The 26,538-nt window shown below is 40.7% G+C and overlaps 2 protein-coding genes across 3 annotated transcripts in view; both read left to right on the top strand.

Moving 5' to 3' along the window:
- MGAT4D (MGAT4 family member D) overlaps positions 1–4,620 on the top strand; it is an 86,213-nt gene extending 81,593 nt beyond the window's left edge. Inside the window, exon 15 of the mRNA XM_072119631.1 lies at positions 276–4,620. Within this exon, the coding sequence (XP_071975732.1) occupies positions 276–299 (24 nt within the window). The 3' untranslated portion in view covers positions 300–4,620. The remainder of the gene's footprint in view (positions 1–275) is intronic.
- Positions 4,621–10,910: 6,290 nt separating this feature from the next.
- The window catches only part of CLGN (calmegin), a 39,035-nt gene continuing 23,407 nt past the window's right edge, over positions 10,911–26,538 (top strand). Inside the window, exons 1-3 of one of the 2 annotated variants that reach the window (XM_072119448.1) lie at positions 10,911–11,067; positions 20,501–20,656; positions 22,777–22,850. In XM_072119448.1, the coding sequence (XP_071975549.1) occupies positions 20,510–20,656; positions 22,777–22,850 (221 nt within the window). In that variant the 5' untranslated portion in view covers positions 10,911–11,067; positions 20,501–20,509. Of the gene's footprint in view, positions 11,068–11,150; positions 11,263–20,500; positions 20,657–22,776; positions 22,851–26,538 lie in introns of those variants that run through there. The other variant, XM_072119442.1, reaches the window with a different exon arrangement.

Genomic DNA, 26,538 nt, shown 5'->3' with positions numbered 1-26,538 from the left:
CCGTGATGGAAATGCAGGTGCACAAGCCATTATTATAGCTTGTGTGTCCATCCTTGCGTGTCCTAATTGTATAACACTTCCTAACACAAACCATAACAATTATTTGCTGAAAGTGTACAACCCCTTTAAGTCATTGTGATTGATGGGCTATGAATGAAATGGACCTTGATGAAAGATTATATAATTGAAATAGAAAAATTAGATTCTTATATAGGTTTTAGCTGTTTAAGAGTGTTGCTAGCATGAATTCATGTATACTACACTTTTTATTTCAGATATTCATCAAGTTGAAAAAATAGTTATTATCTTTAACAATGAAGACTGACACTAGGAAAGCCTGCCCTCTGCTGGTGGAGAGAGATAATACTCTGAAGACTATTGCCTCACCCAAAGGATGAAGAAAACACAATAGAGTTCTTCTATTTTTATGCTGAAGAAAGTTTATTTATAATTAATATTATGTTTGTTTTTGTTAAAAAAAACTTTTTAAATAGTTTTATAGTTTGAATTACTTTTTATTTCAATATTGGTATTTTTTGCTGACAAAGCTTAAGGAATATACCAATGGATGTAACCAAAGGACCTTAGTAATGTTGAATGGTCTAGGTTCCTGTTAATAAACTTGTAAAGATTTGGAATAAATAATAAGGTACTAGACCCTCACTAGGAACTTTCCTGGAGCTGCCATATAAGCTCCATACCACACGTGAATGTGCACTAATACTGTGTATATGTCCCTGGAATCAGAAGGCTAACGCTAAAGGTACTTGTACTATGTAGAAAAAAAAATCAGGTGTCTTAGTTATACTGCTCCGGTAGTGATGCTGCTTTATGGGATATGCTAGTGACAAGCCTTCCCTTTGCTTTCCATATCAGTGATTTGGAGTCGCATGTTATATGTGTTTTGAATGAGTCTGATTTTTTAATGTAGGCAGTGGAATAGTTCTCTATAAGTATTGTTATATTTTTTTGTTATTTAAAAAATAATCAGAAAAGGTGGATACATGAAAAAAAAAAAGATTTTTGCTGTTCCCCAATTTTTTAACATGGCTTGTTCTATAGAAATTGTATTGGCTTACCTGCTCTGTAACTTGTGCCCCATGTGTATTATTGGTGAGTGAGGTCCGCCAATAAAACTGACCATGCTGCTAACAGGACCTGCATAAGTGCCCCTATGCAGCTGTGAGGGCGTGGCCAGGGGGCCACCTGACCTGCTTCATCCAATCATTGGTATCTTTGAACCATTGCAACGCTACCCTTTGCACCAGTTTTGTGTCATAGATGCACTGTGTCTGACTAGACAGAAAAAAATGTGCATGAAAAGCGGCCTCCGATGCATAATTGGACCGTGTGCCACAATACTGTCCGCACCACAATTCTAAAGCATGAGGAAAGTTCACCAGAAAAACAATGGTGCATTCTGCCACAGAAGTGCATGTAGGACATATTTCATGAATCTGTTGCGTCCTGCACTCCCTTTACGCAAACTGCATATAATGCAGATTGCACTAGTTTTGATTAATGTGGGCCACTGTCTTTTTAAGGAATTTTATGAAATACCCATAGTCACCCCTTCCTAACTAGCCATTCTGGATGTATGTGCCACACTCAAATTCACAACTGTAATAAAATGTACCATCGTGACAGCAGTACACACCTACCTCTTGTAAATGGAAAGCATAAGCGGAAATCTTTATTCAACCTAATTCAGGTCCTGGCTTGTACTACATGAGCCCCTGAGCACCATCACTGCATTTACCCTTTTAAAGCAAACCTGTCATCAGGAATGCGATTTTTATCTGGTGACAGGTTTCAATAGCCTGTGTTATGCTGTTTTTAAAAAACCCCTGTCAGCATTTTGAATAATTTCAGTAGTATATAATATAGGCAGTCCCCTACTGAAAGACACACAACTTACAGACGACCCCTAATTAAAGATAGACCCCTCTGCAACACTATTAACTCTATAACTCTAGTGAAGCTCTCTGGGTGCTTTATTATAGTCCCAGCCTGCAATGATCAGCTGTAAGGTGTCTGTAATGAAGCTTTATTGATAAACCTTGGTCCCGTTACAGCAAAATAGTTTTGAAACCAATTGTCACTGGGGCAAAAAAAATTAGTTTGGAACTACAGTTCTAATATAGACAGTTCAATTTAACTTAAGAACAAACCTATGGACCCTATACTGTAGGGAACCCAGGGACTCCCTGTAGTTTGATTTACATTAACTGGCTCCCTGACAGCAGCATGTGGTGAGTCCCAGGGTTGAGAGGGGCAGCTGCAGGCTATGTGTGCCTTATGTATTCTTCCTCTCCTGCACTCCATCCCCTCACTCCTGTGCCTGCCTAATGCACATCATAGGAAGTGAGTAGGGGTAAGTGAGTGTGGAGGAGAGAAGACTGACACCGGCTGCAGCTGCACATCCTCATCCCTTCCGGGGGCACTCCACTTGTTGCTGGCAGGGAGCCAGGTTGTGTAAATTAAACTATTATAAACTACTAATATTATTCTGTCAGATGCTGACAAAGCTGGCATCTCTAAAATCAACATAGCATAGGCTATTGGAACCTGTTACCAGCTAAAAATGACATTCCTGGTGACGAGTTCACTTCAATGTTATGTAATTTGAACATTTTTTAAACCGTGTTTGGCCTTGTTGACACAGCAGAGTTTAGATCTTTCTACTCTAAACGCAGAGAACTCTCAACAAAAGGAATAACGTCCTTTATTTGCAATCTATGCCTATACTGTGTGAACAAGGCCTTGTTGTGAAAAATGCCTTCATAAAGCTGTGCCTTGTATCAATATTCCTGAGAAAATGTTTACACAATTGGTTTGAATGGGTTATATAGTTGTATATAACTTTTTGGCATTCAGACCTTGTCTCTTCTGATATATGTACATGTTGTATACTGACAGTGGTCTTTTGTAATAAGAAATATGCAGCCTGGCAGACTGTAGTGCCTCTTTGTCATTGTACTTTATACCAAGTTTTGTGTCTTCTTGGGTTAATTTTTATTATCTTGGTCATTTTAATTCCTTTACTTTGAACACTGGATTCCTCTGGGCTCAATATGTTGTGTACTAATGTACTTACACAAATATGAAAAAATGAAAGTGTCTAAGGCAGCATAACCTGTTGACATACTAAGCTGTTTTCCACTTTTGGAAATCCTTTGACAAATGTCATCTGCTGATTCAAGAGCTGTGCCAACCGTAGCTCAGGGACTGGCAGACTTTGCTCTTGTTGATTTTGTGGCACAGCTAGACCGGCCTCTATAGATGATTTCTTTGCCATAAAGGAGTACCCCATGCCTTAAAGAGGCACCCCAAAATTCTTAAATATACTCAGGATACCAAAATAACACATTCTTTAATTAATAATAATAATAATTTCTTTGTATAGCGCACAGAGATTATGCAGCGCTGCACACGGCTTGCCAAATCGATCCCTGTCCCCATAGGGGCTCACAATCTAATCGATCTACCGGTATGTTTTGTAGTGTGGGAGGAAACCCAGGCAAACACAGAGAAAACATACAAACTCTTTGCAGATGTTGACCCTGGGAGCTACCGTGCTGCCCACTATTTAATTCACTGTTATTAACAGAAATACAGCATTTCACAGATATAATTCTAATCTGTCTCTATCAGTCCTGATGTATACAATTTTGGCAGCCCCTAGATGTGACCATAAATCTTCTGACTATGTTCAGATTCATCTAAAATGTTCACCATCACTAACACATGAATTGCTGGGACTTTGAGGATCTCAAGAATGATGGTCCTGGAGTTCCCTATATTAATAGGGTTCCTAATTCATTGTGAACACCCTCCATCAATGGTTATCATTAACCAAGTGGAGATTAAAAAGAAGGTGCCGAGGCCAAATGATCTGAAATATCTTGTTTATAGACCTCCGGGATAGCGACTTAAATTTTTAATACAGTATTTCACCTTGGAACATTTTTCTTGCTTAGTAGAAAAGTTTCATTTTAATTGACAATGGGTGTTTATAATTCATAAGGGTTCTTTTAGTTATTTTGCATTTATTATCCTTAGAACCCACTGGTCCATTGTGAGTACATGTACATGTCCACCCCTCCCTTTATGTCTATGGGACCGACTGAACTTTGTGTTCTGACTCAGGATTACCTGTTTAAGTGGAAAATGGTACAGCTGCCTTCCATAACCATTGTTAATATCCTCTATAAACTTCACATCTTAGCGATGTCCAACTTGTGCTCTTCCAGTTGTTACAGAACTATAACTCCCAATATGTCCCTAAACCTTTACGACATGCTGGGAGTTGTAGTTTTCAACCAGCTAAAGGGCTATAGATTGACATTCCTGTTCCAAGAATATATTGTATACCCTAGCAACAGGCATATGTCTAAAAGTGTCAAATTCTGTTTCCTGTTACTTGACCTCTATTGTGTCTGTTTCTGCCACACTGTTATGTAATATACAATAGCTGAATGTTAGAATGACTTGTTTTGTTTAATTCTGATTTTTTTTCTTCTACTTTGTTGCACTTTATAATACAATTCCAACAATCTGAATAAATGTTTAGCTCAGGGCGAGCCTTGTAAGCCTTAAATAAAGTATGTTTTGGGTATGTGTTGGTTCCATTTTTATTTACTACCACTTCATCTACTTAAAGAGAACCTGTCACCAGAAAAGTTATTTTTAGCTGCTGGCAGGTTCCAATAGCCTATGCTAATGATGATTTTAAAAATGTCTTTGTGAGCATTTTGAATCATTTTAGTAGTTTATATACGTAAAATTCACATTTTCTGGCTGCCTGTCAGCAGCGTGTGCCTAGTGCTGGGGGTGGGGGCAGCTGACGCCTATGTGGGTCTCCTCCACGGGCAGTGCAAATTTTAGGGATAAAATGTTGCTTGATTGTTACAAACTATGCGTTTTGGTACTGGACCAGAGCCTTCATCTGGTATAAAAACACATTAAAAATATATAGTTACATATAGTTATAATTATAGCCACTGTGTAGGTGTTCTTTATATATTTACAGAAACTGGATGACCGCCCCCTTACCGACGGAAACACGTCAGCAGCATGCTCTTTTTGCTCACCTTCGGATTGGTAATGGGAGGTATAAATCACAGTTCACATTAGAAGACAAAAGATGTCTAGAGAATGATTGGAAGAATTAATTGAATGTGGTCAGTGATGATGTTAAAACGTATATCTATGGTTATATGCAAATAACCATGGTTCATTTTCTTAGAAGCATATGGATAAATAGATTGATAAAAAAAATGATGAATGAATATATGATTAAAAATAAAAATAGTACAGATAGCTTCATGAATAAATAATAAACATATATGCACACACCCTTGTTGGTATAGTACTGTTCATATGTAGATTGATTATTACTAGGATCCAAAGAGTCTCACTAGTGTATGTCGATATCAGTGGATAAACTGTAGTATTAACTAGATTGTTGTTGTTCATACACGTTATCTATACTACGGAAGCAGAGTAGGGTCAAAAAGAGGTGAAGTTCAAAGATAGCTGGTAGGAGGAATGGATGCCTGGCGTACTAGAGCTCGACATGAGGTATGTTTATATGAAAACATACACAGCATTCCAAGAAAAACACTTGCTGCCCACTGTAGAATTTGGTGGAGGTTCCATCATGCTTTGGGGCTGTGTGGCCAATGCCGGCACCAGTAATCTTGTTAAAGTTGAGGGTCGCATGGATTTCTCTCAGTATCAGCAGATTCTTGAGAATAATGTTCAAGAATCCGTGACGAAGTTGAAGTTACGCCGGGGATGGATATTTCAGCAAGACAATGATCCAAAACACCGCTCCAAATCTACCCAGGCATTCATGCAGAGGAACAATTACAATGTTCTGGAATAGCCATCGCAGTCCCCAGACGTGAATATCTTTGAACATCTGTGGGATGATTTGAAGCGGGCTGTCCATGCTCAGCGGCCATCAAACTTAACTAAACTGGAATGGTTTTTTAAAGAGGAATGGTCAAAAATATCTTCATCCAGGAACTCATTAAAAGCTACAGGAAGAGACTAGAGGCTGTAATTTTTGCAAAAGGAGGATTTACTAAATATTAATGTCATGTTTCTGTTGAGGTGCCCATACTTTTGCACCTGTCAAATTTAGTTTTAATGCATATTGCACATTTTCTGTACAATTAAGCTTATTTCAATCCTGAAATATTACGGTGTCAATCAGTTATTAGATATATCAAACTGAAATAGCTGTTGCAAAAACCCAAATTTTGATAACTAAATATGATTAAGATTAATAGGGGTGCCCAAACTTTTTCATATGACTATATATATAGAGGCTGAAAAACTGCGTTGTGGTATGAATAAATCCACTTAAACTTCAGATGGCCAGGACTCTGTTGGCTGGCACCCATATACACAGCTTTAAGCAGTGCCGCTCCGGATTTTGTATCTATATATACACTCACCGGCCACTTTATTAGGTACACCTGTCCAACTGCTCGTTAACACTTAATTTCTAATCAGCCAATCACATGGCGGCAACTCAGTGCATTTAGGCATGTAGACATGGTCAAGACAATCTCCTGCAGTTCAAACCGAGCATCAGTATGGGGAAGAAAGGTGATTTGAGTGCCTTTGAACGTGGCATGGTTGTTGGTGCCAGAAGGGCTGGTCTGAGTATTTCAGAAACTGTTGATCTACAGGGATTTTCATGCACAACCATCTCTAGGGTTTACAGAGAATGGTCCGAAAAAGAAAAAACATCCAGTGAGCGGCAGTTCTGTGGGCGGAAATGCCTTGTTGATGCCAGAGGTCAGAGGAGAATGGGCAGACTGGTTCGAGCTGATAGAAAGGCAACAGTGACACAAATCGCCACCCGTTACAACCAAGGTAGGCAGAAGAGCATCTCTGAACGCACAGTACGTCGAACTTTGAGGCAGATGGGCTACAGCAGCAGAAGACCACACCGGGTGCCACTCCTTTCAGCTAAGAACAGGAAACTGAGGCTACAATTTGCACAAGCTCATCGAAATTGGACAGTAGAAGATTGGAAAAACGTTGCCTGGTCTGATGAGTCTCGATTTCTGCTGCGACATTCGGATGGTAGGGTCAGAATTTGGCGTCAACAACATGAAAGCATGGATCCATCCTGCCTTGTATCAACGGTTCAGGCTGGTGGTGGTGGTGTCATGGTGTGGGGAATATTTTCTTGGCACTCTTTGGACCCCTTGGTACCAATTGAGCATTGTTGCAACGCCACAGCCTACCTGAGTATTGTTGCTGACCATGTCCATCCCTTTATGACCACAATGTACCCAACATCTGATGCTACTTTCAGCAGGATAATGCGCCATGTCATAAAGCTGGAATCATCTCAGACTGGTTTCTTGAACATGACAATGAGTTCACTGTACTCAAATGGCCTCCACAGTCACCAGATCTCAATCCAATAGAGCATCTTTGGGATGTGGTGGAACGGGAGATTTGCATCATGGATGTGCAGCCGACAAATCTGCAGCAACTGTGTGATGCCATCATGTCAATATGGACCAAAATCTCTGAGGAATGCTTCCAGCACCTTGTAGAATCTATGCCACGAAGAATTGAGGCAGTTCTGAAGGCAAAAGGGGGTCCAACCCGTTACTAGCATGGTGTACCTAATAAAGTGGCCGGTGAGTGTATATATATATATATATATATATATATATATATATATATATATATATATATATATATATATATGGGTGTGTACCTAATTAATTAATTATTGTGAATACATATAATGCATTCATTCATGGTGTGGTGTTAAGAAACTCAATGCAAACGCTTTGATGCGGGGCTCAGCCTGATCACATTTGTTTGAAATGCATGCAAACGCTAACAAGCACCTGTTGTTTTGCATTGTTTACATGCTTGTTACCGATCGCATGTTTTTTAACCCTTACAGGACTCAGCTCTTTTTCATTTTTTAGTTTCTGTTTTTTACTCCCTCATTCCAAAAGCGATATCATTTATATTTTTATGTTTACAGAGATGTATATGGGCTTGTTATCTGTGGCACAAATTGTACTTTTTAGTGGCACCATTTAATATTCCATTAAATGTACTGGAAAAAAATTCCAAGTGCGGTGAAATTGACAAAAAAACACATTTGGGGTCATTTTCTTGTGGACTCTGTTTTTACTACTTTCAGTTTGTGCTCCAAATGACACTTCCTCCTTATTTTTGTGGTTGATATGATCACAGGGATACCAAATTTATATAGTTTTTATTGGCTTTCATGGATGGATGCCAGCACTGACCGCAGCAGAAACAGGTGGGTGTCACCTGTATTATGCAGCGGACACCCTCTGTGTATGGAGAGAGCTCAGCCCGTGATTTCTCTCCATACACCCCCCGCAGCACCAGGACATAATAGTACATCCTGGTGCGAGAAGGGATTAATGGAAACAGGCAGAGCTGGATTATATGTATAATAATTGGGGCCATTTGGAGCATTTTGATTTGGCAGCACTGTGTATAATTCAGTAAGGGTACAGTATTAGGCTACATTCACACGATGTATGCCTGCCGTGCGGAGAGGAGCAGGGGATGAGCGCACCTCACCCCCGCCCCCCTCCAAAGAAATATACAGTGCAAGGCACCGTATTACGTAGAAAGATAGGACATGTCCTATCTTTCTACGGGCTATGGAGCGGTACGGCACTGTACCCGTGACCCCATTGAAGTGTATGGGGGACGTATATACGTCTCCCATATGTTCGTGTGAATGTAGCCTTATACAGTTTGCATATAGTGTCAATTATTAAGGGATGTAATGCAATGTAATTTTTAATGTGTATAGGGGCACATAATGGTTTCATTGTGGCGACATATATTTGATAAATGTGGGGAGTGCTGTCTAGTCAGCGTGGGAGATTGTTAACCTGGTGACATAAGTCACTATGGTATTTTTTTTTAGGGACATAAGCCCTCATTTATCAAAACTGGTGCAGTTGCCTGTGGAGAGTGCAGAGTGCAGTAGATTAATTAAAAGTGGCCCATAGTCTTCATTAATCTGGCGACCCCTGTACTGTTCGGGAAGTAGGCACCAATATTTTTTGGGGTGCACTTTGTTCATGCTACATGTCAGTAATAAATGTTTCACAAACTCTGGCTAAGTAGTAACAGCCACATTAAGTGCAACTTTTTTCTTTCTTGCAGACACTTTATGAATACATGTACAAGCAGTTTGCTTCTTTGTAGCACTTTAATAAATGTAGGCCAAAGTGTTGTGATGTGCTGCATGGTGCTGAAGATATAAGTTACGTTGGGGAGGTGGTGTCATGGATATCTGAGCCCAGAGGAGAAGACAGGTCATCTGTGAGGTGCTAGATCTAACTTCTGTCTGTGTCTGATCGGTCCTGTGATCAATGACTAACTATCCAGGTTATAAGACAACCATCCTCATGTGTAGTGCGATATCTCTAACCAAAGCCCAGCCACCAGCAGAAAGGTGTAATTATTATAACATCCCCATCATAATAATAACATAATAATGGGGGGGGGGGCATCCGGGGTGGTATACAGTGAGGGGTAATGTCAGTACCGGACAATACCACCACTTTGCCCTTAAAGGGGCCCCCACCAAATGTGGGTGATAAAGGCTGTTGCATGACCCGCCGAAATGCCCACAGTATGTTTGAAATCGGCTGCCCGCCAATGTAGGCAATTCAGGCGGTCGCATGAGACCTGAATAATACACTTCCGGTGGTATCATGACAACACGAGGGAAGATGAGGACGGCGTGCAGCGAATGAAGGTGAGTACAATTTTATTATTTTACCTAGGACGGTAAATAGTTTTATATTATGGCCGTGGGTTTATATTGTTATAATGGGTCGGGGGGTGTATACTTATGGGCGGGTGTATATAATTATAGTGGGCTGTATATAGTTATTTTAGGGGGCTTCATATAGTTATAGGGGGCTGGATAAGGTTATTATAGGGGGGCTGTATATAATGATTACTGGGGGCTGTATATAATGATTACTGGGAGCTGTATTTAATGATTGCTGGGGAGCTGTATATAGTGATTGCTGGGGAGCTGTATATATTGATTGCTGCGGAGCTGTATATAGTGATTGCTTGGGGAACTGTATATAGTTATTACTGGGGGGCTGTATATAATGATTGCTGGATCGAGCTGTATATAGTGATTACTGCGGGCTCTATATAGTAATTGCTGGAGGTGCTGTATATAGTGATTGCTGGGGGAGCTGTATATAGTGATTGCTGGGGGAGCTGTATATAGTGATTGCTGGGGGAGCTGTATATAGTGATTGCTAGGGGAGCGGTATACAGTGATTACTGGGGGGGCTGTATAGAGTGATTAATGGGAGCTGTATATAGTGATTGCTGGATCGAGATGTATATATTGATTACTGGGGGGCTCTATATAGTGATTACTGGGGGCTGTATATAGTGATTGCTGGGGAGCTGTATATAGTGATTCCTGGGGGGCTGTATATAGTGAACGCTGGGGGAGCTATATATAGTCATTACTGGGGGGGGCTTTATATAGTGATTAATGGGGGGGCTGTATATAGTGTTTATTTGGGCCTGTATATAGTGAATGCTGGGGGAGCTGTATATAGTGATTGCTGGGGGAGCTGTATATAGTGATTGCTGGGGGGCTATATATAGTATGGGGTATGAGGCACAGCAGTGAGTTGTACAGCTGTAGGTGGCATAATATAATATTACATGTATAGAATATGTGTTCTGGTAGAGATGCTTGGGTCTCATTAGATATGTGAGACATTCTGTGTACTATGTGGTGACATGATTCCTGTACAGGCAGCAGAGATGCTGGGATTATCAGTGCACACTATAACCCCCAGCATCCAGGGAGCATCTCCTCCTCCTCCTCCTCCTCCCCTCCCCCAGCTCAGACACGGAGCAGCGGCAGCAGGAGGAGGATTATTGCTGGAGATCTCCCGGCTTCTACCTGTCACTCCATCATCCTCCTCCTCACTGGACACCCGAGCGTCTTCATTGCACCGGCCGCCCGTCCTGCAGCCTGCAGTGAGTACACCAGCCGCCGGGCATCATTCCTCATATAGAGGGGGCAGGGCACGGGGCTGTATTGGCACAGTGCTGCCTATGGGTTACCTACTGCTAATGGCCATAGGAGCCCAGGCCTGGCACTGATATCACAGCATGCGGGGGCTGCTGAGCAGATGGCACCATTCTCCTTTATTCTAATAGATGATGTCAAAGGTCAGTACAAGCTGGAGATAAAGCTATCCATGGGACCCCTTGCCCCATTGGCATTGTTCTGGCATGCAATAGGCACACATCATCAGATACCCGCATCAGTCAAATTGCTTCTAATACCATCTCATATGCCAGCTGATGTAATGATATTACCCTGGGTACTAAGGGCACAGGTCTCCCTTGAGCTATAACCATGTATTTCAGTAATATCTTCATCATGTCTACGGCTACATGGCGCCTTTTAGCTGCTCATTGGTTGGGGCAGCGCTGTGCTCAACCAATATGGTCACAAGTCATGCGTCATGTATGTGCCCCCTATATGATTGGCATTACACTGGTGCTAGAAGGATTTAGTGGTGTAAAACTAATGTTTTTCATTCATACTTAGTGACTTTACAGGAATGGGTTGTGTCATACAAAAGGTAAAACCAGTCATTTCACCAAGTGATTGCCCCTCTGTTGCATTGATTTATCACAGCTTTATTTCCATTTATTGCAACTTTGTGGCAGAACAAATGATCAAAAAACAGATAAAACAGTTGTGGTCATCATCATCATTGGCCTAAGCCTCCACGTGTCATATCAGTAATATCATATGGATGGTTTCTATGAGCCAGTGGCGTAACTAGGAGTAGCAGGGCCCCATAGCAGGCTTCGGCATGGGCCCCCCTTCCCACTTGAAAATTATACATATTTGTATACTCACACATGCAAGTTACAATCACACATTTGTACACTTATGCACATGTGCTCATATAGAGCATATACATACACACATACAGTGACATTTACAAACACACAGCATATATACACACATACAGTATATGCAGATGCCATACACTGTATACACATACACCATATACACATCACAGATGCAGCATATATACATAAAATATATGTTATATACATATTATGATGTACAAAGTGCAGAATAATATGGATATTATGATGCACTTCCTCCACTCTTTAGTATGTCAGGTCGGAAGCTGGGGCCCCCTGACACCGCGGGCCCCATAGCGGTTGCTATGGCTGCTACCACTGTAGTTACGCCCCTCCTATTAGCCACCAACATCACTATACTACACCAGTGAGAGTTGTGCTCATCGGCCATAGCCTCAGCATTATTATGTCATGTGCTCACTTAATTACATAAAATGCAAAAAACATTTTGTAGCATAAAAGGAAAAAACTTCAGCAGTTTGACCAGAAGATACAACACGTTGTTATGTAGCATATTTCACAGTATGAAAAATATTTTTGTCTTAAACTAATCTAAAATATATGTGTGAATTCTTTAAAACTTTACCTGGCAAACAGAGGGAGACAAATATGTTGTATATACAGGTAGTCCGCGGCTTAAGGACACCCAATTTACAGGCGACCCCTAGTTACAGACCCCTCTGCCCACTGTGACCTCAGGAAAAGCTCTGGATGCCTGACTTTATTTCCAGGCTGCAGGGATTGTCTGTAAGAAAGAATGATTGAAAATCCATGCTTCCATGACAGCAAAAAATTTTGAGAATCCGAATGTCACTGGGACAAGAAAAATGTATCTGGAGCTACAATTCTAAAATATACCAGTTACAACTTACATACAAATTCATCTTATGTACAAACCTAAAGAACCCATCTTGTCCGTAACCCGGGGACTGCCTTATATCGTTTTCACATGTACTCTAGTTGTTTCATCAGACTATTATTTCTGTTAGGTAATACAAATCCATTTTACCATCAGGATAAAAATAACCACAGCATTGTATAAAATCTGATAAGAGATGATTTACCCCTACCTATTATTAGACTGCTGAAACCCCCAAGGTGGGATACTGCTGCTGGGCAACGCCAGGTGAATACCCAGATGGTAGCTTGCAGGGTGCCTTAGTTAAGATGTCTTTTTTTACCTTTAGTCTTCTGTGACATAATGAACAGCGATTGCATTATAGGAATTGCATCACTTAGAAAACAAGGGCATGTTCACATTGCCATCAGAGACTCTGTTACAAATCTACTTAAAATCTGGAGCAAAAAATGTCTGTAATGCAAAAATGGTCAAAGGCCAGATGATCCTCATTATTATCTATAGGATATTTTATAGTTTTGTTGGTGACAATGTCACACAACTGCTGGGAGCAAGTATGTACGGCCACAAGCTTGCAAATTTATCAAACCCAGCACTCCAAAGCTTGCAAATTAGGGTTTAGCTAATAGTCTATGTCTGGTATTTACTGTATTTACCATTTTTACACTGCACATAACTGCAGATTTTTTAGAGGACCTAAAAACTGGTCCAATGATGCAACATATGTATTCAAACAATGAGGGTATTTATAATTTACACATAGCTGTACTTCAAAAAGTTTAAAATAAGGGAAATTGTGACTTTTTGGGCTCACTTGAACAAAAAATACAACTTTTTGCTTAATTCACTCCTTTTTTAAGAAGTGGGTTGGACTGGTCTTGTTTGACTTGGAAGACCCACTGGCATAAATAAATTTGGAGAAGCCAGGAAAACCGACAAAAGGTGTCATGATAATAAATTTCACAATGCTAACTCCAACAACACTGGTGGGCATTTTTCACATCAGGCTTGATATCCCTCTATACACCTCATGATAGATCTCTTCAGCTAAGTTTATCATAAAATGTATCAGAATGTAATTAAATGCAACACTTTTTTTCTCTCTAAGGCTACATTTACACATCTGTGTGGTTGAATGGGTGCATCTCACCTAACTCCTCTCCATAGGGAGCTGAGAGGACATGCAGCTAATCTGGACAGTAATAGGACCTGGCCTATCTTTTGCGGCACGGCCACACAGCTCAGACATAGGGGAACATTTACTTACCTTTCTGAGTAGTTCATCCAAAGTGCATTGTTCAGATGATAAAGCACTCTGGCGCGATTCACTAAGAGCCCGATATGCTGCATGTGTCGCTTCCTTGCTCAGGTCTGCCAGAGTTCACCTTCATCTTCCAGGTGCATGTAAGTGCTTGACCTTGCGACACAATTTGAAAGTTAAATCCCGTGCTCAGTCCGAATCCATCGGATTGTCCGATGGCACGTCCCCAGATTTCTGCCACATGAAAGCCAGCGCAGCTGCGCTACAATCCAATCGCGTGCGACACAATCCCCTGCTAAATACCTGTCAAAGCTGCGCAAATCCCGAAAACCATGAACAGTCTGGCGAAAAGTGCATCTTTAGTAAATAAGTCCCATAGAGCTTCTGCATGGGGGCTGTGCTTTCACGGCTAAATCACATCCGTCATATACTTGAGAATGAAGCCTTAATTGAAATCACTAATGTCAAGACATACATGTAGTTTGATGTTAACTGCACAGTTCACGCCCCAATTACGGTTGCATGAATCAGAAACATGTTCTTCTATATAAAACTACAGTATAAACACAAGTCGGAACTAGTCTCTCTGCTGCTTAAATACACAGAAGTAAAATAGTATAGGGGGGTACGAAAGGGGGTGCAGTTGGTGGTAGAATGGGACTGCGGCCTGAAGGTGTAGGCTATGGTGCTAAACTGAAAGCACAGTACATCGTAGCAGAGCCTTAACAAGGACATTTTGTGTAAACATTCTGTTTTCACTCAAGTATAGTATGTTTCCATTAGAAACTATTTATGAAGTTCATTTGGGAAAATAGCTTAAAGGGGAGGTTCTGGTATATTCAAGCATTTCAGTATTCTATCACCTTTTCATGCCCTCTGCAAAGTATTTTCTGTTTCTGTATAAATGAATGCCCGCTTGGAATTAAAGGGTGATAGAGTAGCAGCTTAAGACCATGCCTGTGTCTTTGTTATAGTCCATCATCCCATCTCATCTTCCCCTGTAACGGTTAATTTGGAAATTACCTTACAAATCAAGAGAGTTGTTAGAGCCCTGGATTAAAATCCCTAATAATGCCACAACTTTTGTCCCTCTTTCACCACAGAGGAAGCCCTCAATCCACTGAGGAGTCATCTGATCAGGAGATTTCATGTTGTTCATGGTATTTTGCAGGTTGGACCATTTACTTTTATTTCATATACACAGCAGGATTCATTACCATCCTATTCTGTCTCCCTATCATGCACATCTTGAATTTAGTCCTTTGAGGCCTTACAGACATCTTAGAATATTCGATCTAAACATGTAAGCGTAGATAAGTGAATAAAAGGGAGGCTTTATTAGACTATTGCAGGGAGTCAGCAATTTTAACCATAAATCACCAGAAATATGACATATAAAGAAGATAAAACTTACTTATGGGGATGGTCGAACTAGCTATAGAAACAATAAAAAGTAGTTTTAGTCCTCCTTGCGCCCGAATCCACAGTTTTCCCTAGGAACTACCTACTAAGTCTTCTGAGCTCTCTGCTCACTCGCCACCCTATCCTCCTAAATAAACATGTATGCTCTGGTCTTTGTTGGGAAAGCTTACTTGTAAAGGTTATCCTTGTTTAGTCTTTCATAATGGGCATGTTAATGTTTGGCATACAATCACTATATCTGTGCTAAAGCTTTTAAAGGACATCTACCACCAGGATCAAGGATTGTAAACCAAGCACACTGACATACAGGTGTGTGCCCCTGTCACGGATGCTCCTGCAAATCGATGTCCCGGGTTGCAGATGCACCCATGCCCCTCTCCGCTAACCAGGACCCCAAATCTCGGTCTCACCAATCCAGTGCTGGCTCCGGCGGTCCGGCTTATGGAGATTTAAAGGGTCAGTGCGCCGATAATTGGTGCTGCTGGTTCTGTTAAATATCCAGCCCCTTCCTGTGTCCCCTGCCAGATCTTTGTGCCTCATAGCCTTAGAGGGCTATGGTGATAGATGTCCTTCAATACCCAGTGGCATAACAACTGCCGTAGCAGCCTAAGTGGCTGCTACGGGACTCAGGAGCAGAGGGCCCATGAAGGATGGGCATCTGGCAGGAAGCCAAAACCCTGAAGCCAGAGTGGTCCCTGGGCCCGTCCCAGGTAGTGGGAGGTGGTGGGAAGGGCTTAGGGGCACATCATTAACAGATTATAATTTGTCTGGCTGTCTCCTGACTGCTGCTGACCGTTCTGCCCACCCACTTCACATAAATCCCGTTCTATGTGTACAGGTGGTCCCCTACTTAAGAACACCCGATTTACAGGGTCCTCTGGATGTTGGTAATTTACTGTACTTTAGCCTTAGGCTACAATAGACAGCTATAATAGTTATCAAAGGTGTCTGCAATGAAGCTTCATTGCTAATCCTGGTTCTCATGACAATCCAACATTTTTAAAATCCATTTGTCATAGAGACCAAAACATTTTTGTTTGGGGTTACAATTATAAAGTACAGTTCTGACTTACATACAAATTCAACTTAAGAACAAAACACCAGGACCTATCTTGTATGTAACCCAGGGACTGCCTGTATATACTGTATGTGTGTAAAAATGATTGTGATTGTGTATGTATAATTTGTATGTATTTTTAAGGGGAAAGGGGCCCCATTCAAAGGTCTGCTATGGGGCCCAGCCTCAGCTTTTTAAGCCTCTGTGAATACTCCAAGACATAGAAGATTTGCTTCTATTTCTTTTTCAATTGTAATCTCTGCAAGAAAGACAAGGGTGTAAGAGATGGGTGACGCTTCTTATCAACCATTCAGTACTCTCAGGAGCTGAGCACCATGCCTGGAGAGATGGGTGATTTGTGATCAACAGCAATTAGGAGACATACACTCTGGATGCTGATGGTGCTAGTGCTGTGCATTAATTATAGCAACAGTAATAAGCACTACACTAAAATATCCACTGGGATTACCCTCTCATCTGCTCTGTTCGCTGCTTTTTGAGGACATAGCTGTAATCTTTATTTTTATTTCTATATTAGCTTCAAACAATGTTTCCACATTTTCCTTATAGCAACCAATAGCTTTTTTATATTTAGTAAGCATATAGGCAGGCTATAGGGTTTCTGCATTAAAGGGGACAGAGCCTGAAGAAAAAGGCCTGGTCCAGTGAATAGCGGATGAGCTGTAATGCCCAGGGTTGGCTGCTATAAAATGGATCTGTCCACTGTATAGGTTACAGCATCAGAAGGCAGCTGGGGAAGCAGATTAGTGTGAGGTTCCGGTGTTGGACTGATCACATAGTGGTAGTGATTACATAGTGGTAGATAGTGGTAGTGATCACTAAGTGGTACATAGTGGTAGTGATCACATAGTGGTACATAGTGGTAGTGATCACATAGTGGTACATAGTGGTAGTGATCACATAGTGGTAGTGATCACATAGTGGTAGTGATTACATAATGGTACATAGTGGTAGTGATCACTTAGTGGTACATAGTGGTAGTGATCACTTAGTGGTACATAGTGGTAGTGATCACATAGTGATACATAGTGGTAGTGATCACATAGTGGTAAATAGTGGTAGTGATCACATAGTGGTAGTGATCACTTAGTGGTACATAGTGGTAGTGATCACATAATGGTAAATAGTGATAGTGATCACTTAGTGATACATAGTGGTAGTGATCACATAGTGGTACATAGTGGTAGTCATCACATAGTGGTAAATAGTGGTAGTGATCACATAGTGGTAGTGATCACTTAGTGGTACATAGTGGTAGTGATCACATAATGGTAAATAGTGGTAGTGATCACATAGTGATACATAGTGATAGTGATCACATAGTGGTACATAGTGGTAGTGATCACATAGTGGTACATAGTGGTAGTCATCACATAGTGGTACATAGTGGTAGTCATCACATAGTGGTACATAGTGATAGTGATCACTTAGTGGTACATAGTGGTAGTGATCACATAGTGATACATAGTGATAGTGATCACATAGTGGTACATAGTGGTAGTGATCACATAGTGGTACATAGTGGTAGTCATCACATAGTGGTACATAGTGATAGTCATCACATAGTGGTACATATTGGTAGTGATCACATAGTGGTACATAGTGGTAGTCATCACATAGTGGTACATAGTGGTAGTCATCACATAGTGGTACATAGTGATAGTGATCACTTAGTGGTACATAGTGGTAGTGATCACAAAGTGGTACATATTGGTAGTGATCACATAGTGGTACATAGTGGTAGTGATCACATAGTGGTACATAGTGGTAGTGATCACTTAGTGGTACATAGTTGTAGTGATCACTTAGTGGTACATAGTGGTAGTGATCACATAGTGGTACATATTGGTAATGATCACATAGTGGTAGTGATCACATAGTGGTACATAGTGGTAGTGATCACATAGTGGTACATAGTGGTAGTGATCACATAGTGGTACATAGTGGTAGTGATCACATAATGGTACATAGTGGTAGTGATTACATAGTGGTACATAGTGGTAGTGATCACATAGTGGTACATAGTGGTAGTGATCACATAGTGGTACATAGTGGTAGTGATCACATAGTGGTACATAGAGGTAGTGTTCACATAGTGGTACATAGTGGTAGTCATCACATAGTGGTACATAGTGGTAGTGATCACATAGTGGTACATAGTGGTAGTCATCACATAGTGGTACATAGTGGTAGTGATCACATAGTGGTACATAGTGGTACATAGTGGTAGTGATTACATAATGGTACATAGTGGTAGTGATCACATAGTGGTACATAGTGGTAGTGATCACATAGTGGTACATAGTGGTAGTGATCACATAGTGGTACATAGTGGTACATAGTGGTAGTGATCACATAATGGTACATAGTGGTAGTGATTACATAGTGGTACATAGTGGTAGTGATCACATAGTGGTAGTGATCACATAGTGGTACATAGTGGTAGTGATCACATAGTGGTACATAGTGGTAGTGATCACATAGTGGTACATAGTGGTAGTGTTCACATAGTGGTACATAGTGGTAGTCATCACATAGGGGTACATAGTGGTAGTGATCACATAGTGGTACATAGTGGTAGTGATCACATAGTGGTACATAGTGGTAGTGTTCACATAGTGGTACATAGTAGTAGTCATCACATAGTGGTACATAGTAGTAGTCATCACATAGTGGTACATAGTGGTAGTGATTACATAGTGGTAGTGATCACATAGTGGTACATAGTGGTACATAGTGGTAGTGATCACATAGTGGTACATAGTGGTACATATTTAAAAGAAATCTTTGGACTAAATGCACTCACTGTTTGGCCTTTTTCTCTTACTTCAGGAAAATATGCCAATTAGCACCAGAGCTCCTTCAGTTTCTAATTATGCACGCCTACAGCATGCAGGCATACCCACCCACTACTCCCCCTTCCCGATATCCAGGTGCGAGAGCTGGTGACGTAGCCCGGCTCTTGGAAAGTCTTGTACATGCGCAGTCCTGGTCTCTGTTAAGCAGCCAGCTCACACTCACGAGACTTCCCAAGAGCCAGGTGATGTCTCCGGCAGGGGAATAGGAGTGGGAGTGTAGGACATCACGCCGAAGGAGTGACGGGCCGTCTGTGTGATGTCCACAGGAGCGCCCACTGCTAATTAGCATATTTAAGAAGTCTAAATATGCTAATTATACAGATGTTTCAGGCCTCATGAAGATATTTTCCTGAAGCAACAGGAAAAGGACAACCAGTAAGTGCATTTAGTCCAAATCATATCTACCCGAGTGGTACATTTCCTTCAAGGTCACTTGTATGGGGGACATAAAAACCCTTTAAATAGCGAGGGGTCCTGTGTAGGTTTCAGGTTTAGTTTGGTTAAGTAGAAGAATGGAAAATTAGATTTAATTTGCATACTATCATTATTAACGCTATTTTGGCAGCCTCAGTAGTGACAAAATATATTTGACTGTGTACATTTTTCTGCTAATGCCAGTGGTTGGTCACATTGTTCATGTGATGACATTATGACTTTTTGGTCCGACTAAGACTAGAGTACATGTAGTAACTTCATTTGTTTTTACTATAGGTAATATGACCTTATGACTACTACACAAGGTCTTTTCAACACAAGGTCATAGGATAAACGTATCATAAAACCAAGTAGAAATGTTTGGGTTGAGCTGTACTTTAATACACAAGCTGTGCAATAGTGGTAGATGCATAACCTACACACTGTATATGATACTTGTAAATTTAGTCTATTCTTGAGTATTGATGGCCATTGGCCTCCATTTGTAACCAATAACTGTTCCCGTACCTTCTTTACGGTATCACCTGCTGTCCTTTTCATGAATAAGGTGTATGATCAATATAGTTTTTCATGAACATCTCACATTGTATTTATGTTGGTGCTTCCAGGGCCTGAGAATGCAGCCATCTTTGAGATGGGTATGTTTGTCCATATTGCTTGCTGGCTTGGCAACAGCTGAAGTCAATGACAAAGAAGAAGATGATGAGGATGATGTTACAGACACCACAGAAGTCAACAATGAAGAGCAAAAAAACTATTTAGAGGTAGGTCGGGCATATTTTGTACACTATATATAGCATTAGCTTTATCTAAGAACCATATACAACCGGATAATGGTTCATGTGGATTTTTATGGGCTATGGTACATCATATAATGGTTTGGATTTAAGATTAAGTATATGTTACTATACACCATAAATATTTCACTTCTGTGTTGGAGATTTCCATTCTCTTCTGTTATAGACAAGCACAAGTGAAGCTAAGTACTAAAATGAAAGGGGTATTCCCATCTAGTCTACAAGTTATTTTCAATAAATTATTTTTTTTTCAGTAATTCAATCATTGAAACTCATATATTATATAGAGTCATTACAAACAGAGTGAACTTTTTCAAATGTTTATTTATATTAATGTTGATGATTACAGCCATGGAAAACCAAAAAGTCTCAGAAAATTAGAATATTCTATAAGACCAGTTGAAATGCATCTTTTGAACACATAAATGTTGGCCAAATAAAAAGTATGTGCAGTAAATGCACAGAATACTTGGCCGGGGCTCAGTTGCATGAATGACTGAATCATTGTGGCGTGGCATGGAGGCGATCAGCTGATGGCACTGTAGATGTGTTATATGGGAAGTCCATGCTGCTTTGATAGCAGCCTTCAGCTCGTCTGCATTGTTAGGTCTGGTGTCTTACATCTTCCCCATAGATTCTCAGGTGAGTTTTCTGGCCAATCAAGCTCAGTGATACTGTGGTTGGTACTTTTGGCAGTGTGAACAGGTGCCAAGTCCTGCTAGAAAATGCAAATTCTGTCTCCAAAAAGGTTGCTGGCAGAGGGAAGCATAATGTGCGCTAAAATTTCCTGGTATATGGCTGTGCTGACTTTGATCTGGAAAAATATACTGTGGGCCTACACCAGCTGAAAACATGGCTCGCCAAACCATCACCATTTGTGAAAACACTAGACCTCAAGCAGCATTCCCAACTAAATGCTAAAAATGATAAAATACTTTTATCTGAAAAAACACCTTGGACCACTGAGCAACAATCCATTTCTTCTTCTCTTTGGCCATGGTAGGTTGCTTCTGGCTTCTGTCAGCAGTTGGTCATAGAATGTGACACTTGTCCTGGATACATCCTGGAAATGTCTGTGTGTGGTGGCTTTTGAAGCACGGACTCCAGCAGCAGTCCAGTCATCGTGAATCTACCCCAAATTTTTGGATGGCCTTTTCTAAACAATCCTATCAAGGCTGTGGTAATCCCGATTGCTTGTGCTCCTTTCTAACACACTTTTCCCTTCCACTCAGCTTTTCATTCTTTCAACACTGTTTTCCATGATTGAGTTTTCTACTAAACCAGACTTTTAAAAAGCTTAGGAAGCCTTTGCAGGTGTTTTGGGTTAATTACTGTATTCTAATTTTCTGAGATAATGAATTTTGGACTTTCCTTGACTGTAAATCATAATCGACAAGATCAACATAAATAAATACTTTAAAAAGTTCAGTCTGTTTGTAATGACTGTACATAATATATGAGTTTCACTTTTTGAATTGAATTACTGAAGAAAAATAACTCTTTTCTGATATGCTAATTTATTGAGAAGAGTCCCTCATATTGAGAGTCCCTAATATGGTCTCCACAGAGCCCTGATCAGAGCACATCTCCGAGTCTAGTATTGAGACAGAGGGGTATGGGAAAGTCTACGTCCACAGAAATCTGTGTTTAGTCCTCCTGGATCCCTGCCAAATTTCTTCCATAAACTGCATATGTACCGTAAGAATTGATGCTTATTTGAAGGTAGGATCCCAGGACTATATTCTTTCTGGTAGCCCCCTCAGTCACAGCCCTTCAGACTGCTTGGGGTTATAAACCCTTTTATATCCACATTATTCTCCTTTATTAGCTATCTGGTAAAAGTCGATATTAAACCAAAAAGTCATGTTCTTTTGCTGGTATTTTTTTTTTTGTTGAGATAAATAAACTTATATGGGATTGGGGTCCTTTCTGTGCACCAGACAATGAAGGATGTGCTGGAAGATTCTCTATGCCATACGGATGAAAAAAATAGGCCTTGTTAGAATATTTGATTTTACTTTGATAGCGAGTATGTAAAAAATATCTATTTTAGAATCAAATAACAGATGTTCTTATATGTCTTCTAGGTAATGTACCAGACACCCGTCCCTAGTGGTGAAGTCTTCTTTTCTGAAACATTTGATGATGGTTCTTTGGATAGGTATGTTTCAACTGATTGTATTGACAACTGTGGACTGATTGATCATAGAACATGTAGTTTTGAATTTGCAGGCAAGATGGTAATTCAATGTTCTCCATTTATTCATTCTGGTTTCGTTTGAGAATGGCAATCACCACTAGGCCCAAGAACCTGACAAGATGATAAAGGTTGGGGATTATGGAAGCAGCGCTGATGCTTTCATCTTCAGGGCTTTCAAAATAAGTGAAGGGCTTTGACCAACCAACGGAGCCTTCCAGAAACCTAGATACTTCTCTTATCTTCTGGGCCACCTGCTCCTTTTATGATGGTGGTTGAAGAAGGATCTCTATTTGCTCTGGGAAAAAGGAAAAGTTGACTGCTCATAAGAGGCTGTAGGTTTCTCTAGGAAACTAGGGAAACAACATTTGGTGAAACAGAAGGAGGGGGTGAAAAAATTCATGTGACACCACATCCTCCTTCACATCGGGTGTAGGTACAAGATGATCTGTGTGTCTTTTTTCTCAGAGCATCAGAGCAGTGCTAGGCACTCTACCGCAGAAGTAGTGTTGAGTGGTGAATCTTCCTCCCTTGCAGGATTTACCACTGAAGCGGATATAGTATTTTGCACTTGTTCATATTCTAATTATTCTGCCTCCAAGTTAAAGGGACTCTTTAACTGGTTTTTACACCTCATTACTAACAGCACCCTCAGGAAGAATATGAAATATCCTGTATAGCTAACAAATAAAATAGTAGAGACACTTAAGTCACAGGCTAGCCGGAACATCAATTCCAGACACTCTTATCATTGGCTCTATAGCAACTAGAACCATGGTTATCTCATGGTGTCATGCAGTGGCGTAACTAGGAGAGGCTGGGCCCCATGGCGAAATTCTGCAACTTCTGATGAAGTTTTCAATGCGAGCATTTTTAGGGCTGTACCACCTTCTGATCACTTTTTATAGAATTTTTTTATATTTTTCAAAATGGCTAAAAAGTGCCATTTTCAAATTCAGGCGCTGTTTTCCGTTACAGGGTTAAACGCAGTGAAAAAACCTTATTATATTTTGATAGATCAGGCATTTTCGAACGCGGCAATACCTGATGTGTTTGTGATTTTTACTGTTTATTTATATTTATATCAGTTCTAGGGAAAGGGGGGTGAGTTGCATTTGTGGCACATTTGCTTTCATGTGGCATTTGTGTTACATTTGTGTTCACATGGCATTGGCATTAACATAGCATTTGCATTTATGAGTCATTTTCATTGGATTTGCATTCACGTAAAATTTGCTTTTATGTGGTGCTTGCGTTCCATGTTCTTGTGGTGTTTGCATTTATGTGATATTTGCATTGTGTTCACGTAGCATTTGCGTTTACTTGTAGTTTGCCTTTGTGAGGTGTTTTTGTTACATTTACGTGCCGTTTTCATTGTATTAGCATTTAATTTGCATTTACGTCAGTGGGGCATTTATGTGGTGATTGTCTAGCGTTTACATGCCATTTGTGTGGCATTTGCATTTGCATTTACATTGCATTTTCATGGTGTTTGCCATGACGTTTGTGGGGTAATTATGTTTACATGGTGTTTGCGTTAAATGACGTTTACTTAACATTTGCATTTGCATGCTATTTACTTGACATTTACATTGCATTAAACTGCGTTTGCGTTCTCATCCCATTCGCATTGCATTTTGTAACATTACGTTTTTGTAAATTCTGTGTAAACACAATGTTCTTACACTCTCTGCCACTGATTGGACAGTATGAGAGAAGATTAGCATAACACATGCCTCTAGCTCCAGCCTCCTCCTCTCTCACAGAACACAGATTATAATGGTCAGATACTGGGACTGATATCTCTGCAATCGGGGGGGGGGGGGGGGGGCTAGAAAGAAATTTTAAAGTGCCCCTGAATCTGTATAGCAGCCCCTACAGAATGTTATGCTAATCTCTACATGTGTGAAGTGGTGAAAGGCCCTCTTTAACGCTGCAGCCCTTTTCTGTTTTTTTGGTTTAACTGACAAAAAAACTGCCTAGGTTGGGTTTTTATGTCTTTCACTTTGCTGTCCACATTACACCCTCTTTCTTATTCTTTTGGTTATTTCCGTCATGAAGATGCCAGATTTATATAATTTTTATTATGTATTAATACCTTTAGAAGAGGTAACATCTTTAGAAAACAATATTTCTTTGTAACACCATATTCTAACATGCGTAAATTTTGGTGTGTTAAGTCCGGAGAAGTGTCAGTTTCAATGCTAACATTTTAATTTGGACATATTTTTTCCTTCCATATGGGGAAATAATGGGCCACATGTATCATTTGTTTTTTCTATTGTTTTTGCGCCTTTTCATTCAGGCGCACCGATTTTGCGCCATTTTTGCGATTAACCGCCAAACTAGCCGCGCAGCAAAAATAACCAGCTTTCCCTCATTTATCTTACCAATCCAGATGTTTTGCTGCGCCTAATGATATTCATCAGTTGCAATGTTTTCATTTAGGCGCAAAAACGGGCGCAAAAACACTCCAGCCCGAAGGTGGCGTTATCTGAGAAGAAAGCACTGAGCCCCTTTGCAGAACAGCTCATTTCTAGCAGCAAAGCTCAGCCAGACACTGGAACATATAATAGACACATTAGATACTCTGCAGACAGGAGCTGCAGACTCTATTTACAGTTCATCACCTTCTATTTACAAAACATTCTGCAAAACGCTGAGCTCAAAGCAAGAGAGAAGAGAACTTTGCACAAGTTTGCAGAAGTTTGCAGAAGTTTGCAGATACTACAAACAAGTGTCCCCAGTGTAATTCTGCACAGTATCACCAGTGTCTGAGGGGGATATTGTGCAGAATTACAGGGGTGCAGCAGGAGACCAGCACTGGGGGATCCCCTCCAGGAGAAGCCCCTGCTGAGGAGATCACTGGGTGCAGGGTGTCACACACCTGGGTGCTGCTGTGAGTGTTATCTTCATTCTGGGCTGTGGGAGAAGCAGAGAGGAGCTTGTAGCAGGATCACATGTAAGTGCCCGAATCTAACATTGCCCCTAAACTGCGCCAAAATTGCGCCTAAACTGTGTTAAAGTAAAGTGATTAATAAGAGGCAGAAAATATACCATCACAGATGGTTGTAGCTTGTGATAATTCTGGCAAAACAGTGCGCCAGAATTTAGGCGCAACTACTACACTTAGGTGCACAAAAGTGATAAATGTGGCCCAAGATTTACAGTTTGATAGATCAGGCATTTTGAGACCAGGAAATCTATCATCAAAGTCAAGCTTGGATAAGCCAGGGACACTTACTCATAGATCCAGGCACCGTGACTGTGCTAATCTTCTTATATTTGTTATCCATGGCCTCCTTCTTTCCAAAATAAACTTTTAAAATTACACAATGAGCCTGAGGGGCTCTGCGGGATGCTACCAGAGCCCATCAGTGATGTCTTTCCACTGGTGGAATGAGCACAATGAGCAGAGAAGTTATCACTCTCCCCCTGTTCTCTCGCTATTCCCTCTGTGTAATGTTGCACCATCAGGGGGTGGGGAGTCCTGCTCTGCTCATTGTAAAATGCAGTGACATCACTGAGGGTCTCTGCAAAAATACCCCCCAGAGTGAAGCTGCAGCACAACGGGGCTTTGGTAACGCATTCCAGAGCCCTTCTGGCTCATTAGCATAATTGTAAAAGTTTATTTTAGGAATAATTTTATTTA

The sequence above is a fragment of the Engystomops pustulosus genome, chromosome 1 (assembly GCF_040894005.1).
Source record: "Engystomops pustulosus chromosome 1, aEngPut4.maternal, whole genome shotgun sequence".
In the NCBI taxonomy this organism is placed as follows: Eukaryota; Metazoa; Chordata; class Amphibia; order Anura; family Leptodactylidae; genus Engystomops; species Engystomops pustulosus.
The sequence above is the reverse complement of the archived record's forward strand: the minus strand, read 5'-3'. Positions and strand labels throughout refer to the sequence as shown.